At 42.5% G+C, this 18,043-nt stretch overlaps 1 protein-coding gene across 8 annotated transcripts in view; it reads right to left on the minus strand.

Moving 5' to 3' along the window:
• The window catches only part of TBC1D1 (TBC1 domain family member 1), a 191,815-nt gene extending 173,983 nt beyond the window's left edge, over positions 1–17,832 (minus strand). For 6 of the 8 annotated variants that reach the window (XM_050947342.1, XM_050947340.1, XM_050947338.1 and 3 more), the window contains exons 1-2: positions 17,430–17,832; positions 5,365–5,869 (exon numbers count right to left, since the gene is read on the minus strand). In XM_050947342.1, the coding sequence (XP_050803299.1) occupies positions 5,365–5,869; positions 17,430–17,767 (843 nt within the window). In that variant the 5' untranslated portion in view covers positions 17,768–17,832. Of the gene's footprint in view, positions 1–5,364; positions 5,870–16,763; positions 16,909–16,945; positions 17,146–17,429 lie in introns of those variants that run through there. The other 2 variants (XM_050947343.1, XM_050947344.1) reach the window with 2 other exon arrangements.
• Positions 17,833–18,043: the final 211 nt, after the last annotated feature.

Here is an 18,043-nt window from a genome sequence, read left to right on the forward strand (position 1 = left end):
CTATCCTCTCCCTTCAACACCCTCCGCTGGCTGTCTCATTTCCATGCACTAAGTTCAAGCTTTCTATCACCACTTTCAAGGCTCTTCACAATTCTGCTCCTGTTTCTTACCACATTGCCCCCTCCTCACCCTGTCAATTATACTAGTCTTTCTTATTTGCTTCTCCCACAGCCATCTTCCTGCCGTCTTCTGTCCACTGCCATCTCCTCCTTCAAATTCCACCTTTGGACTTGTTTATTCTCTGATGCCCACAAGCAATTGACCAATTAATTATGGATAAGGCAAGAGGTAGTGAGGTATATATAGTCAACATGTATTTGTTTGTATAAATTTATGTGAATTTTTAAAAGATACTTAATTTACTGCCCAGCAACAGCTTTGCATTCAATTTTAAAAATTATCCTATATAAAGAAGAGTGACGTGGTTTCAGGAATTGTTTGGTAGTAGGATTGCCACCCTTCTAATTGTTGGCAACTGCACTCCCAAGACCCCACCCCTACTCTGCCTCTTCCCCAGACCCCTCTACCCCACCTCTTTATGCAAAGCCCCATCCCTTCCCTCAAGGCTCTGCCCCCACTGCTCGCTCCTCTCCCTCCCACCGCTGCTCACTGGACCATTTCAAGGAGCCTCCTTGCAGGTATGAGCAGGGGCTGGCACAAGTTAACAGATTCATAGAAGATTAGGGCTGGAAGAGACTTCAAGAGGTTATCTAGTCCAACTCCCTGCTTAAAGCAGGGCCAACACCAGCTAAATCATCCCACCCAGGGTTTTGTCAAGCCGGGTCTTAAAAACCTTTATGGATGGAGATTCCACCACCTCCCTAGGTGACCCATTCCAGTGCTTATGGGTGAAATTCCAGCCCCACTAGTGAAATAGTGTTTCGTAATATCCAACGCAGACCTCCCCCACTGCAACTTGAGAGCATTATTCCTTGCTCTGTCACCTGCCACCACTGAGAACAGCCTAGCTCCATCCTCTTTGGGATCCCCACTTCAGGTAGTTGAAGGCTGCTATCAAATCCCCCCTTAGTCTTCTCTTCTGCAGACTAAATAACCCCAGTTCCCTCAGCCTCTCCTCGTAAGTCATATGCCCCATCCCCTGATAATTTTCATTGCCCTACCTGGACTCTCTCCAATTTGTCCACATCCTTTCTGTAGTGGGAGTCCCAAAACTGGATGCAATACTCCAGATGTGGCCTCACCAGTGCCAAATAGAGGGGAAGAATCACTTCTCTCAATTTGCTGACAATGCTCCTACTAATGCAGCCCAATATGCCATTAGCCTTCTTGGCAACAAGGGCACACTGCTGACTCATATCCAGCTTCTTGTCCACTGTAATCCCCAGGTCCTTTTCTGTGGAACTGCTGCTTAGCCAGCCAGTCAGTCCCCAGCCTGTAGTGGTACATGGGATTCTTCCATCCTAAATGCAGGACTCTGCACTTGTCCTTGTTGAACCTCAGACTTCTTTTGGCCCAATCCTCTAATTTGTCTAGGTCACTCCAGAAGCTATCCCTACCCTCCAGCATATCTACCTTTCCCCCCAGCTTAGTGTCATCTGCAAACTTGCTGAGGGTGCATCTATCCCATCATCCAGATCATTAATAAAGATGCTGAACAAAACTGGCCCCAGGACCGACCCCTGGTACTCTGTTTGATACCGGCTGTCAACTAGACATCGAGTCATTGATCACTACCTGTTGAGCCAGCTTTCCATCTACCTTACAGTCCATTCATCCAGTCCATACTTTTTTTAATTTGCTGGCAAGAATACTCTGGGAGACCGTATCAAAAGCTTTGCTAAAGTCAAGATATATCACATCCACCGCTTTCCCCATACCCAGTTATCTCAAAATAGAAGGCAATCAGGTTGGTCAAACATGACTTGCCCTTGGTGAAGCCATGCTGATTGTTTCTGATCACCATCCTCTCCTCCAAGTGCTTCAGCATGGTTTGCCTGAGGGCCTGCTCCATGATTTTTCCAGGGATTGAGGTGAGGTTGACCAGCCTGTAGTTCACCGGGTTCTCCTCCTTTTGTTTTTCAATGATGGACACTATATTTGCCTTTTTCCAATGACCCAGCACCTCCCACACCCTGCATCAACCAGACTTTTGGTTCAGGTGTCATTTAGGGTTGCCCGGTCCCCTTTTCAACCAGACTTTCCAGTCAAAAACCAGGCACCTGGCAACCCTAAATAGCACCTGGACACAGAAACCAAAAACTGGACTGTCTGGGCAAAATCCAGACGGGTGGCAACGCTATTTGATAGCGCTTGTGAACTCATAACCATATATTTTTTGTTGTAATTCAAGACTGGTTTTTCAATCTAATTTGCGCAGGAGCCCTGTCTTAACGTGAATTCCATCTACGTCAGCCACAGCCTTTTCCAGATTCATCCACAGAGATGAAACTGGTTGTGGACCTTGTATCTTATAACGTTTTAATCATGGAGACCTCTTGTCCTATAAATAGATCAGATGTCTATCTAATTATTACAACATTTTGGAGAGAGTCTGATGGGGGTTGGTAATGAAAAGTAACACTTAGAATAAGTACTTAAATTTACCATAGCTGCAAACACTGTATTAAGAAGTTATATTTGACCCAATGGAGAGATTTAATTTCTCCAGCGCAGCCAAATTCTGCCTGAGTTTTTCACAAAGCTGAGATCATAACTTCTAAATTTTTATTCACTAAAACTGGACTGGTAAGTAAGTATAGTAAATCCAGTGTAAGTTCAAGACCCACTCTGCGGGGGGTTCGTATACAACAAGATTTTAATACTTCAGCTCTGTCACCAAGCTAATTTGGACTGTTGTGTCTCTTTCTGAATAACAAGCACAAATAGAAAAAATATGCAGAACATTTTTTGTCCATCCTAGGAGCAACAGAGAGGAAGCTGACCATGCCAACACAATCTAAATATGGAAAACTGCTGTTTGATTCCTCAGAGCAAATGTTGCAGGCAGTAAAAGGAGTCCTCTGGGACAAGAGATCTAATGGACTGGAGCAAGAGAATGCTGAGTCACTCAGTCCACAGAATTTAGTCTTCTAATATTTGTTTCTTCTATAGGAGAACAAAATGGAGATAGACAATTCCAAATTAAAACAATAATGATCCTAGACTATGGCCCGCGGGCTGCACCCGGCCCCTCAGGGTTTGGATTGCCCACGGGCCCCACGCCCCTCTCAGAAGTGTCCGGCACCAGTCCCTGCAGGCCCCAGGCAAGGGGCCAGAGGGCTCCATGCGTTGCCATTGCCTCCAGGCACTGCCTCCCCCCCCCCCAGCTCCCATTGGCTAGGAATGGGGAACCGCAGCCAATGGGAGCTTTGGGGGAGGTACCTGGAGACGCAGCAAGGGCAGTGCATGCGGAGCCCTCCGCCCCCTCCAGGGACCGCAGCGCTTCCTGGAGTGGCGCGGCATGGGGCCAAGGCAGGCATGCATGGAGCCTGCCCTGGCCCTGGTACGCACCGCTGCCACCCCGGAGCTACTTTAGGTAAGCTGTGCCAGGCCAGAGCCCGAACCCTTCCTGCACCCTGCTCCCCAACTGCCTACCCTAAGCCCCCTGCCTTCACCTCGCACCCCAACTCCCTGCTCTGAGCTCCCTACCACACCCCGCACCTCTCCTGCATCTCAACCCCCTGCTCTGAGCCCCCTCCTGCAGTCCGCACCCCTCCTGCACTCCGCATCCTTCCTGCACCCCAACCCCCTTCCCTGAGCCCCCTCATACACCCCACATCCCTCCTCTGCCCCAATCCCTTGCCCTGAGCCTCTTCCTGTACACAACACCCCCTCCCACACCCCGCACTCCTCCCACACCCCAACCTCCTGCTCCGGCCCTGCAAACAATTTCCCCACCCAGATGTTGCCCTCAGCCCAAAAAGTTTGCCCACCCCTGTCCTAGACACTGCTGTGCTCCAAATCTGGGTACCCTGCTGTCTCAATACACAGATATCTCTCTCACACACACTTTGATAAGCATACACAACTTTCAGTAATGTTAATGGGAGTTACACGCATACATTAAAGACAGAATAAATGGACACTGTAAAGGAGAACAAACGGAGACAAGGCAATTCCAAATTAAAACAATAATGATCATAGACACTGGCATCCAAAATCTATGGATACAATTGAAACTGGAAACGCAAGTCTTTATATTTCCCCCTTTCTCTTACTTCAATAGCTCCAGGAGTCTGATCTAGCAAGTGGAAATAGTACTTTGCTTTTCACTTTGTTGTTACAGAAGAAATTGTACTGGAGGTGATCAAAGTTGTTTATTAACCATGATCCTAACAAAACCACAACCCACACAATAAACTACATAAGTACATATTTAACAGCTTCTTTCTACTCAGTACCAAGTCCTAAAACATCTACTCCCCACCCTTAAATGCATACATCTTTTATCTTATTGAGTAGCCCATTTTTAATTTGACAGTATTTTCTCACTTAAGTGCTTGTGATTTAAGTCCTATTTGCCTGTTAGTTTACTTAGCTGACATTTTATCTTGGGGGAATTTAATTAAAGCTGTGTCCATCACCATGTATCCAGCTCTGAGCCAGGCACTATGAGTTTGGTGTTATGCCCTGTCTTGCTCCAGAGCAGATAGCTGTAAGTACATGAATCAATCCAAACAGCTGTACACATGCAAACAGTCCCTCTGTGGTGCTTCACTGGGGCTACTCTCGTGAGTGAGGCATAAAGGATTTGGCCCAATGTGAGCTCCACCTCCAATATTAATACCTACATCTTAGACCTCCATGGTGCCACTGCTTTGCCCACTAAACATTAGTGGTCAGCTGCAGAAACCTAAAGCCCAGTTTTGCTCACCTTATTCATGTGAGGATGTGGCTTTAGCAGATTACTGACTTGAATCAGAAGAGCAGAATTGGATGCCTATTTTTAGCACCACAGCCTTCTCAGAGGGAACACAAGCTACTCATATAATGTAGGATTGGAGAAGGTCCAGGGCAGTTTATGGGTGAAATTCCAGCCCCACTGACATCAATAGAAAAACTCCCACTGACTTCAACGGGGCCAGGATTTCAGCCCATATCACTAGTTTATTGTAAACTAAGCCCCGATCCTGCAAAGACTGACATGGGCCTAACTTCACACAGTAAAACTGAGAGTGTGTAAAGTTCAGCCCATGTGTTAAGTCTTCGCAAGACTGAGGTCTTACTTTGTAAGAAGAGTTTAAAGAACTCAAGCTGTAATGAAAAGATCCAAAGATCAGAAAAGCTACCTCATTTTGAAACACACAATATTAACTTTTCTTGTGCATTTACATCATGCCCTATAAATCAGCTTCTAATATCTCAGGGAGCGAAGCAAGCTCTGAGAATTGCTTTTTTACTTACTTTTGTTGGATCAGCGGCTCTGAATACATAACAGATACTTTGCTGATTTACTGCTCCATCCTTTATCAGACAAGCAAAGTAACTTGGATCATGGCTATTGTGAATCAGCTTGTGGACATGCTGTGGCTTATATTCAAACAGGCTGGAACAAATCAAAGGATCCCACTGTTGGCTCTTTCCTGTGTCTGGTTCACATCGCAGGCCTGCTGGTGAAACATAAAGCCGGATTTGGCTGGTGCTAGGTTCTTCGATGGAAGATTGCATACTGAGCCGCCGAATCTCTGCCACAATCCAAGGAAGCACTGGCATGGTGGTTAGAGAATGCACTGGCAGAGAACCAACAAGCTGGAGACTAAAATCCACAGAGATATCAGTGGGTGCTTGAAGTTTTTTAACTTTGAATGATAGGGGCTCCATTTTATAACCAACAAGGAAGCCAGGAATAATCCACCAGAGTTTCAATTCCCAGGAATGAAGATTCCTTTCATTGCACAGTAGTGGAATTCTGAAAGAAAAGATATTTATACAGTTACAGGAACAGTCATTTAGAATTTTCTATTTAAAAATAATCATCAATAATGGAAATATTCATAGGGCATTTCTAGACTGCAATGTAAACACAGGGTTCAAACTCAGGTTCAAGCCTAATCCTCCTTCCAGCTACATACAAATCATGCTAACCCAGAGCTTTGATTCCATGGTTTGAGGGTTTGATCCTGAATCAAGCTGGGACCCAGTGTTCAAGCCCTACTGCTCTGCAGTATGGGCACAACCCTACTAGAATCATGTTCTGGGAGTCTGACAAAGGTGTTCCACAGACTTTCTTTGTCCTCTTGACAATCAAGTTTGGTGAACAGTCAAATTTTCCCACACTTCACCATGAACAAAGGGTTAGAGCAGCCACATTTTGGAAGGGATCTAGGAAGTCTGGAATCTAGGTAGTTCAACTCAGGCTCGCATAATCTAGATGCCGGAGCACCAGGTTGGGACTCAGGGTTCAACAATTTCAAACCTGGAGTTACAAACAGGTAGAAATGCTCAAGCCCTGTGTTAACAAACCCAGAGTCTTCTAACTCAAGTTCTACTAACCCTGGGCTTACACTGCAGCGTAACTATACCCATCGATTTCAAGACCAGAGGGCAGCATCTAGTGTAACCTTCTGTATACCCACAGGTCTTCGCTGAATTAATTCCTGCTTCAGATCCAATAGCTGTGGCTGAACTAGACCATATATATTAGAAAAACATCCAATCTTGATTTTCAAATTGCCATAGATGGAGAATCTACCACAATCCTGGTAAACTGTTCCTTGAATCTGCCACTATAAGGCATGCTTTCCAATCCTTTAGTCATTCTTGTGACTTTCCTTTGAGCCCTCTCCAATTTATCAACATCTTTCTTGAATTGTGGGTACCAGAACTGGACATAGTATTCCAGCAGCAATCATACGCAGGCAATATCACCCACTATACACTTCCTCAAGATTCCCGTGTTTATACATCCAAGGACTGCATTAGCCCTTTTGGCCACAGCTTTGCACTGGAAGCTCATATTCAGCAGATTATCCACCATGATCCCAAAGTCTTTTTCAATCATTGCTTCCCAGAATAGTGTCTCCAGTCCTGTAAGTCTGGTGTGCATTCTTTGTTCCTAAATGTGTGACCTTACATTTGTTTATATTGAAATGCATATCATTTGCTTCTGCTCATCTTACCAAGTGATCCAGAGCACTCTATCAGTCTCCTGCCCGCTTGATTATTTATCACTCTCATAACATTGGTGTTACTTGCAAACTTTATCGATGATGATTTTATGTTTTCTTCCAGATCGTTGGTAAAAATGATAAATAGCATAGAGCCAAAAACCAATTCCTGCAGGACCTCACAAGAAAAACAACAGCTCAGTGATGATTCCCCTTTAAAATTAATTTTTAAACTTATTAGCTAGCCAGTTTTTAATCCATTTAATGTGTGCTGTGATAATTTTGTATCCTTCTAATTTCTAAATCCAAGTGCTATGTGTATCAACTCAAATACTTCAAAGAAATCTAACTATGTAACAAACGCCACTATTACCTTTTCAATCAAACTTACAACCTCATCAACAAATTATACCAGGTTAGTTTGACTAGATCTATTTTTGATAAAACCATGTTATTTATATAATCCTCCTTTAATTATTATTTAATCTAGAGAACATAAGAACGCCATACTGGTTCAAACCAATGGACCATCTAGCCCAGTATTCTGTCTTCCGACAAGGGCCAGTGCAAGACATTTTAAAAGGAATGAACAGAAAGAGGCAATTTTGAGTGGTTCATCCCCTGTCATCTACTCCCAGTTTCTGGAAGTCAAAGGCTAGGAACACCCAGAGCATGAGATTGCGTCCCTCACTATCTGGCTAATAGCCATTGATGGACCAATCCTCCATGAACTTATCTAATTCTTTTTTGAACAGTTATACTTTGGCCTTCACAACGTCCCCCAGCAACAAGCTCCACAAATGGACTGTGTTGTGTGAAGAAGTACTTTATGTTTATTTTAAACTTGATGCCTATGTATTTCATTGGTCACCCCTGGTTCTTGTGTTATGTGATATAGTGAATAACACGTGCCCATTCACTTTCTTCATACCATTTATTGTATAGGCCTCTGTCATATCACCCCTAGTCATCTATTTTCTAAACTAAACAGTCCCAGACTTTTAAATCTCTCCTCATATGAAAGTTGTTCCATACCCCTATTCATTTCTGCAGCCCTTCTGTGTATCTTTTCCAATTCTAATATAACATTTTTGAGATGGGACAACCAGAACTGCACACAGTATAGCAAGTGTGGGTGTACCATGAATGTATAGAGGTTCTATGATATCATCCCTTTCCTAATCTTTCCTGACATTAGTTTTGACTGCCATATTGAACAGATGTTTTCAAAGAACTAGCCATGATGACTCCAAGATCTCTTTCTTGAATGATAACAGCAAATGTAGACCCACCATTTTGAATGTACAGTTGGTATTACGTTTTTCCATTGTGCATCACTTTATATTTATCAACACTAAATTTCATCTGTAATTTTGTTGCCCAGTTACCCAATTTTGTGAAATCTCTTTGTTACTCTTCACAGTCAGCTTTGGACCTTAACTATCTTGAATAATTTGGTATCATTTGCAAAATTTACTACTTTACTATTTACCTCATTTTCCAGATCATTTATGAACATTTTGAACAGCACCAGTCCAGCACAGATCCTTAGTGGATGCTGCCAATTATCTCTGTCCACTGTGAAAACTGACCACTTATTCCTACCCTTTGTTTCCTATCTTTTTGTCAGTTACTGAACTATGAAAGGACCTTCTCTCTTATCCCAGGACTGCTTACTTTGCTTCAGAGCTTTTGGTGTGGGCCCTGTCAAAGGCTTTCTGAAAGTCCATGTACACTATATCAACTGGATCACCCTTGTCTACATGCTTGTTGATAGCCTCAAAGAATTCTAGTAGGTTGGTGAGGCATGATTTCCCTTTACAAAAGCCATGTTGACTCTTCTCCAACACATAGTGTTCATCTAATAATTCTGTCCTTTGCTATAGTTTCAACCAGTTTGCCTGGTATTGAACTTAAGTTTACTGGCCTGTAATTGCCAGAATTGCCTCTGGATCCTTTTTTAAAAAAAAAATCAGCCTTACATTAGCGATCTTCCAGTCATCTGGTACAGAGGCTGATTTCTGCGATAGGTTACATACCACACTAATTCTTGATTAAAATTGATTACTGATTACCAGTAGTATTTCTGCATATCTGACTTCCTTCAGAACTCTTGGATGAATACCATCCATAAATGGTGACTTATTACTATTTAAGTTATCAATTTGTTCCAAAATCTTCTCTACTGACTCCTCAGTTTAGGACAGTTACTCAAATTTGTCAGCTAAAAAGAATGGCTCAGGTTTGGGACTCTCCTTCACATCCTCTGCAGTGAAGACTTATCTAGTCCTGTATCAGCCATTTCCTGGGGTTTTTTTGTCTTTGTTTGTTTGTTTTTTTAGTTTGTTTTGCCAAGGGTTAATGTCAGGCTGACAGGCCTATCATTAACCAGGTTATCCCATTTTTAAATATTGACAACATTAGCTTAGTTCCAGTCTTCTGGAACTTCCCCAGAATTCCAGGACTTATTAAAAAGAAATGTTAATGATCCAGATAGAACCTTGACCAGCTCTTTTAAAACTCTTTATTATGAATTTTCTTTTTCAAGAGACTGCTATAACAACACTGTAAACAATCATCTTTTATTGAAAGTTTATTTTAGCAAATCAGTTATATTAAATCATGTACTTCTTTCTTTATTATAGCTACAGTAATTGTGTTTGTCTTTCTTCATTCACAGAGTTAGCCAAAACAATGGGAAAAAAATTGCAAAAATTTTCATGAAAAATTAGTCTGTTTTACCCATCAAAAATTTTGAAAAGTTTCTATCAGCTGTGTGAGTAGTTGCAAATATTAGATGAATTTTTCAAGGGGTTTTGAGGGAGTGGGGCAGGAATATACTACTATTAGAAATATTACATTGCATTTAAAACATAACATTTTCAAAAATGAAAAAAACGACCACTTTACCAAAAAAATAAAGGGAAAACATGGTTCTGTAACTACTTTGCAGGAAGGAAAAAAAACAAGATTTAAAGATAGATACAGGTGCTGGGCCTTTTTATAGCCTTCTCTTCTGGAACTTTTGGATCCAACTATGGATGAATGCCCTTTTTGGCTTTATTATTAATGATTCCACGGCTGATGAGCTTAGCAAGAGAATCCTACAGTGTAGGTCTGCAAAGACAATCCATGAGCCAGAACTCTGAATCTGCTAACAACTAGATGCATTAAACGTTTAAGAAAGCCCCTGACAGATGTAAATACTATAAGAAACATGAAATATATATTTGTAGGCCTCATTTCAATTATATTAAACATTTTCCATGTACAGCTCTTGTTTCATATACAGAAAGCAAGGGGAATAGTCCAGAAATCTCTTCATTTATAAACACGCTGTCACAGAAGTTGACCTCAGCTTAACAAAGCATTTCTATATTTGTCTAACCAACAAAATGCTCTGTAACATCATTACTGCTGTGCTCTTGCAAAGGCTTCTGTCAGGGACGCAAACTCCCCATAGGGAAGTGAAGCTCTCTCTTCCCTGTTTGAGATGCAATTGTGAAACTTTTTTTTATTAACAGTGACAATGGAAAACAATTCAGCAACTCTCCAGGAGGTTTTGATTCATTCAGGGCTCAGCAGGAAAACAACGCAAAGACCATGAAAATCGAGCTCACTGATTATAAACTTTGTTGTTACTTAAGGGCGAGCATAATGGTCTCAGCATAATAAGTCTAAGTAAAGTCTGTTCTCAGTTGAAATAATTAACATGTGTATCAGGACTGAATTTGAGCCATTATCTTCACATATCAGTAAATCAAAACTTTGCTTTCCATTTTCAATTTTTTGGAGTAAACGTAGTGATCCTTTTCTGCTCAGGAAAGTGAGAGGCAGACATCACTTTATAGAACCAGGCACAGTGATAGGCAGGTGCTATGCAAACTTCTTTACAAAAAAGTCTTTTACCCTTACCTGCAACTGTAAATGTGGGTCTCATGAGCACAGACTGACCACAAATTATGACCAACTGAGGACTATCTTTGTGTCATGCACTAAAACAGCAAACTCATTTCATCTGTGACTCAAACTAACTAGGAATTCACGGCTCTGTATGTGATACCACACTCCATCCATATTCTCCTCTTTGCTGAGGCTAAAATACACAATAATCACATATAAATGAATAGCACTGCTGCTTCTAATCAAACAACAGCTAATCTCTTTATCTTAGGTACTTGTATCTGAGCACCTCACATCTTTAGGGTATTTTTCCCCTCACTCCACTCCCATGAGGGAGAGAAGTATTGTTATCTTATTTAATTTGATGGAAAACTGCAGCAAAGAGAGACTAAGGGCTTTTCTACGCTACCAATTAAGTTGATACAACTTACTGTAAACAAGTTACATTGATTCTAAGCTCTGCCTCCATCTCCCACCAACATAACTTCCACCTCTCATTGAGGGAGAGGGAGTAAATGCATGGATGGGAAAATGCTCTCCCATCGACATAGCGCGCCTTCACCAGAAGTGCTATATCAGTGCCACTGCATCAATGCAGCAGCACTGATGTAGTGAGATAGTGAAGACAAGTCCAGAGTGACTTGGCCAAGGTCATATAAAAAAGCTGTGGCAGAGCAGGGACTTGAATCAAGGTCTCCACACTCCCAAGTTAGCACACTAACCACTGGACTATCCTTCTTCTCTACTTACGGCATTTGCTCAGGGGTGGGCAAACTATGGCCTGCAGGCTGCATCCAGCCTGCGAGCTGCACCAGCCACAGCATTGGGTTAGAGCTGGAGCACCATTTTGTAATTGTGCATTTTATTTTTCCTTCCTATATTAAGTACTATGCACTTGTCTTTACCGAATTTCATCTTGTTGAATTCAGACCAATTCGACAATTTGTCACGGTTGTTTTGAATTCTAATCCTGTCCTCCAAAGTGCTTGCAACCTCTCCCATCTTGGTGTCTGGCAAATTTTATAAACATACTCTTCACGCCATTATCCAAGTCATTAATGAAAACACTGAATAGCTCCAGACCCACGACTTACCCCTTTGGGCCCCACTAGATACGCCCTCCCAGTTGACAATGAATCATTGATAACTCTTCTGAATATGGTCTTTCAATCAGCTGTGCACCCACCTTATAGTAATTTCATCTAGACCACATTTCCCAGTTTTCTTTTTCCCAGTTTCCTTGAAAAAAGGATTTTTTAAAATTTTAATCAACCACTTTCATGAAAATTTTCCAATTTAAAAAAACGTAATTTTTTATTTAAAAAATAAGTTGTATTAATAAAATTGTGCCCAGCTCTAATCACAACCTCCAGTTCTCTTTTATTCTAGTACTAGAAAATGTTGCATTCCTAACTAGAGATATCTAACACTACAGCAGAGAGTAACATGTTATTTTCAATGCTAAGTCTAAGGATTTAATTATATTAAACAGTGAGCTGTTTTGTCATACTTCAATAAGTACTGAACTGCTGGAGTGTATTTAATATAAACTAAGAGATTATTGACATCAACTTGCTTTTTTAAAAAATAAACACTTGAATCACGTTCCATGTCCACATCTATACTATTTTCAAATGTACTTCTTTAAAAAAAACCACCAAAACCTAACTTTTCGGAACTAAAATTACGAACAGTAATAGAAAAATCAGATTCTCAGGGTTCAATTTTAGTAGTGCCCAAGACGTAAAGGAACATAATTTCAACCCTTAAAACACACATCTCATTAATCTAACTGGCCTCAGAATCTCCCTGTAGTCAGCCTCCTCTTCCCTTCCTCACACGCATTCTTTCTGTTCACTTCCTTCTGTTGTTCTTGTCCTAACTTAGGGACAGATTCTACCGGTAATTACACCAGTTTAATGCCACTGAATTCAGTGGGGTCTATTTAATATAAACTAAGGGCTAAATTCTGCTTTAGGAACTGATCCTGCAAATATGTATGTATATGTGTAACTTTAGGCCTATGGGTAGTCCTATTAACTTGAATGGGACTACTCACAAGCATAAAGTTAAGCACATGTGTCACAGTTACAAAGTGAGCTATACTTTCATCCCCTAACAGTCCCTCTTGAGTGCCCTCTTGGGGAACAAGTTGTGCTATCTTCAAACATATCACATAACCAGCATAGACCCAGATTGGGATGCGGGAGTTTTCAGAGCATCAGTGGATAAGTGGGCTCACGTACACCACCCATGGAATGTACTAAGAGTCCAGGAACAGAAACTATACTTGATCTTAGCTCAGTTAAGTGCCAAACACACCACAGCTCCTGGCTACAGAGAAGACAGATCTCATAGAAGAATTAGCATGACTTGGCAATGTGCTGGGGCAGTATAAGGAAGTGGTCAGGACTCCACCTCTGCATAAATCCAGAGGCCTAGCTCCCTAGATAGGGGATGAACAAAGGCCCCAGCTGTCACCTCAGCCTATGGAGGTTAGTTGCAGAACAGCCATGCAAGCATTTCATACCAGATTACTGAGTTGGAGAAAGGATTCCCTTTTTTCCCCTGTATCCTTTTAGCTACCCTGAGGGAGGCACAGTTGGTCTTAAAAGAAGCAAAAACTTACCCCATTTGTCTCTGTCTCTACAAAGTGTTGGCTGTGAAGCCTAATCACAATTCAAACATCAACTTTGTAAAATATTTCACTGCTGACCATTTTAACAAAAACATCAAACTATTCTGGGATTCCGGGTAGAGTTTCAGCCTATGGGCAGAATAGGGTGACCAGGCAGCAAGTGTGAAAAATTGGGACAGGGAGTTGGGGGGCTAATAAGAGCCTATATAAGAAAAAGACCCAAAAATCAGGATTGTCCCTATAAAATCGGGACATCTGGTCACCCTCAGGCAGAATTCTGGAATGTAGACAACAATTAAGTAGCACCACTTTACCTCTCAATCTGACCCCTGAGATACAGGTTGTCTGCACCCATCCTGATAGATTCATTTAAAACACATCAGCCTTACAGCACATATAAGTATAAATGACAAGACTATGCTTGAGATATGTGAATGACAGGTGGCGGGAGGTGTCACTGTTATTAAGTAAAAGTTTTCACTCTTTTGGTAAAGATTACACACTAAATTCTCCCCTATCCTCTATCGTGTCATATAAAAACTAATAGATTGTTATATATATTGTTAATAATTTCTGTCCTTTTGTTTTCAGCTTCATTTTAGGTTTTCAATCTGTTTTATTGTTATAGGATTCAAATAAGTACACAGAACTGCTTAGATCATATCATGTAAGCACTACTATTGTATCCGTGTCGGTCCCAAGACACACTGTATCATATGTCATAGGATGCATTTAATTTTCAAATAGTTTTAATTTGATCAGCTACACAACAAAGAAAAAAACAAAAACAGGTAAGTAACATCTTAAGGGTGCTTTTACACAATATATCCTGCCTCTGCACTAACCAGTACTCTGCAGACTCACAGCAATTTATTATCTATTCCTTCACGTCTTCTACAACCCTAACTGGTATATATGCATAATGTCATGGCCAATTCCAGAAATCAATGCTTCTCATAAAATTCCCAAGTAACTTCTCAGCTACTACGTACTTTCATAAAATCCTGGCTCTTCAAGGAGTCTTTCCATTGACTTCAGTGGGCCTTGGATCAGGCCACACATTTAGCTCTGTTTTCAAACCTGGGTAACTCCTTTGCCTTGATAACAAGTAACCACACCTAAAATAATTACTGTCACAGCTATTTTAACTAGTACTTTGTTCTATGGCCTCAGATGAATTAAACACAGTTAAATAGAGAGTAAAGGAACAATTAAGCTTATTTTCAGGACAGTGGCAACAGACTCTTGATTATGCTATGAGTTACAAAATGAACGGTATAATAAACAAATCTGGAAACCATCAGCAAATTAAGAAAAATGTTTACTGTTCCTGCTCTTGACATCTGTTGCTATGTGCTATTGCTGACAATAAAAATTAATACTCTGCTTCCTGACATTTTGGGTATTGAAGCTTCTGAAACAATTTAATATTATCTAAACTAAAAAAATCAATAGATGCATTAACAATCAGCACCCAAAAGTCAGAAAAAACCTGCTGTTTGCAAAGGATATAGACACAAGCCAGCTTGCTAGACAAGTTATAATGCAGAAGCATGAAAAAAGTATGCAGCTGCCACTGATGTTACACCCTCAACTTCATCTCACTTTATCTATTCAATGACATGAATGCCACAAAAATGTACACCTAGAGACACCATTTTTTCATTTGACTAAGTTCTATGAATTCATGTGAAGAAGCCACATCATGGAATGCATCCATTTCCCTTTTGACTTGTCATTTTTCCTCCTCTCCTAGTACTTCAGGCAATAGTATTTTTGTACAGTGCTTACAGAAAGTTTCACGGTTTGAGCATTTTATACTTCATTACTTATAAAGTAGCTCATGAGCATTCTTATACCATTATTACCATTGTCCACCGCTCAGAGCCATTTGTGCTTTAATACATGGCAAGAGTACATTTTAGTCACTGTGTATAGTAATGTTCCACTCAATCTCTGGATTTAACTGGGGTCACAAATCCCTCCATCTGTACTGCAGTGGTTTTCTACTGTAGAGCTGCAATATTAGCTTCTTTTCTAAACAAAATGCAACACACAAGGTCTCGACCTTTTAGAACTGCACTAAAAATAGTTACACATATGTCGTAACTCTCCTGCACACTCCTCTTTTAAATGAATGTTAACATTAAAGGGATTGTAGTCCTGTTAACTGTGTTTAAGGGATCTAAATTTGCATTCTGAGACCCCTGAACTACCAGAGGCTGGCTTCCCCACTATGAGAAGAGCACTGTGTTGCTCTCAAAAAATCACTCTTGTTCTTTCTGACATATGGAGCAATGTTGACAAGTTCTGCAGAGAATTACGGTCTTGTGCTCCTGAGCTGAAGGAAGAAATGTAGAGATAATGATACGGACCCTTTATAGGGAAGAGTAAAGAGAAGGAAATTGTGGACTCTTAAAGTGCTCAGACTCTACAACATACACTCTACACAAAAATTAAGCAAACTTTTTTAAAAATGGCACGGCGGGCTTAGTTTATACTAACAATCACCAGAATATTCTGGGTGCACCTACAGCAGGCAATGAAGTATCCATTTTCCAGCACTGGTGCAGCTTTATCCTGCCAGTGACAGTATACTGGGCTCTGGTGTTCTGACCACTCTGCAGTGAAAATCACACATTGGTACAAATGCCTGCTTACACTGTTGTTAGCTCCTGTACAGTTTCACTCTTTCCAGTAAATGGATACGAAACTGTTTGGTGTGTAAAACCCCCAGAACAAAGGCAGTATGTAAGATTACCCTGAACTCATTCTGTTGTGCTCCAGTACTGTAAATAATATGATCCTCTATCAAAAGATCTCAAAACAGAAGGTGTTCTTACATAAACAACGTACAGGTTCAAGGTGTTCAGAGCAGAGAGGGCATCTCTGTATCTCCCTGCTTGCCTCAATTTCAACCAGACCCTGTAAAGTCATTTTGGCAGAGCTTCTGAGCCTCCATGAACACGGATCTAATCTGAGGATTTAACCCACACCATCAGCCCAAACAAGGGGAAAGCGGAACAGGCTGATGTCATCCGAACGGCTAAACATCATATCATTTTGGCATTTCCATGAACTCGTTTCAATTATTCTACTTCACACAACTATCAAATTGCCCCCGATTTTAAAATATTAAAAACTTTCGTACTTACCAGGCTGGGGGAGGGGGCAGGTGTCTTACAGCGGACAGAGTTGTGCACTGAACAATTTATACCCCATTAAACCTCCCTATTAAACCCTGCCACCCCATCCCACTCTAGGTAGCACTTCCCCCGAGTTTCGGCCCGTCTCAAGCAGATCCACAGGAAGGGCTGCAAACGCTCAAACCACTTACCTAAGTTAGCAGGATGTGCTGGCGCGCAAGGAAGCGCCGCTCTGCGAGCGCTGGAGGAGGAGGAGTCCGACCCCACACGGTGCTTAGAGCGCGGAAGGGCAGAACCCAAAGCTGGGCGCGCTGGGGACAGCGGCCATGCAGCCCCAGAGTAGGGGAGAAGGTGGCGGCGGCTGCTGTATGTTGCCTCGGGGGCAGCATGAAGCGCGCTGGATGTACCTGCCGGTGCCTGAGCCCCCTGCCGGTCTCCGGAGGGCCCCGCCGTGGCTGCTCACTGCCGCCGCCCGCCTGCTGCTCTCTCCCCCAGAGGAGGCTGCCCTGGCTGGGGAGGGGGAGTCGCGACAGAGGGGCCCCCTCCCGCCTGCGGGGCGCAGCTGCAGGCCGGCGCTGGGGAGCGCCTCCTCTTCCCGCCCGCGTGTGTGACTCTGCCGGGGGGGGGCAGCCCGCTCCGGCCTGGGAGGCGCCGCTCGCAGAAGCCGGCACGTACCTAACGATCCGAAAGCAACAGGAGCCCGCCCCGGCGCCCCCGCTCTCGCCTCGGGGCACTAGGACTAAGCGTAAACCTGGTGCAGCAGGGACAGTGCTGGGCTGCTGGTCACATGCGAGCAACAGCTGCACTGCAGGGAGAGCTGCTGGGTGCGAGCCGCTTCCTGGCTCCCCGCCTGGTTGCCTGTGCTGGGGGGACGGGGTGTGCGACGGACAACCCCCAGCTCGCCCTCTCCTCCAGGGACCTTCTGTGCTGGAGCGGCCTAGGCAGCGCCTAGCCCACCTGAGGGGTGGCCTGCCCCAGCCTTGCCCAGCAGAGGAGAGGCTCACTCTCTGCATTCACTTTTAAGCAGAGATGGGGCCTAAGCAGAGCTGGAGGGGAAAACAAGAGGAAACTATTTCGGGGGCGGGGGGTATTGAACATTTGACATTTTCATTTTGCAGGGCTCAAAACAGACCAATTTTTGAATCCTACCACCCCCGGAATTTGTTTTGTTCTTATTTTTTTTAAATAAAAAATGCATTCTAAATGGTTAACAGAACTTTTTGTTTACGAAAAACCTGGTTGAGGGAAAACAAAAAATTAGAAATATGAATGTTGATTAAAAGTGTTAT

The sequence above is a fragment of the Gopherus flavomarginatus genome, chromosome 3 (genome assembly GCF_025201925.1).
Source record: "Gopherus flavomarginatus isolate rGopFla2 chromosome 3, rGopFla2.mat.asm, whole genome shotgun sequence".
Classification (NCBI taxonomy): domain Eukaryota; kingdom Metazoa; phylum Chordata; order Testudines; family Testudinidae; genus Gopherus; species Gopherus flavomarginatus.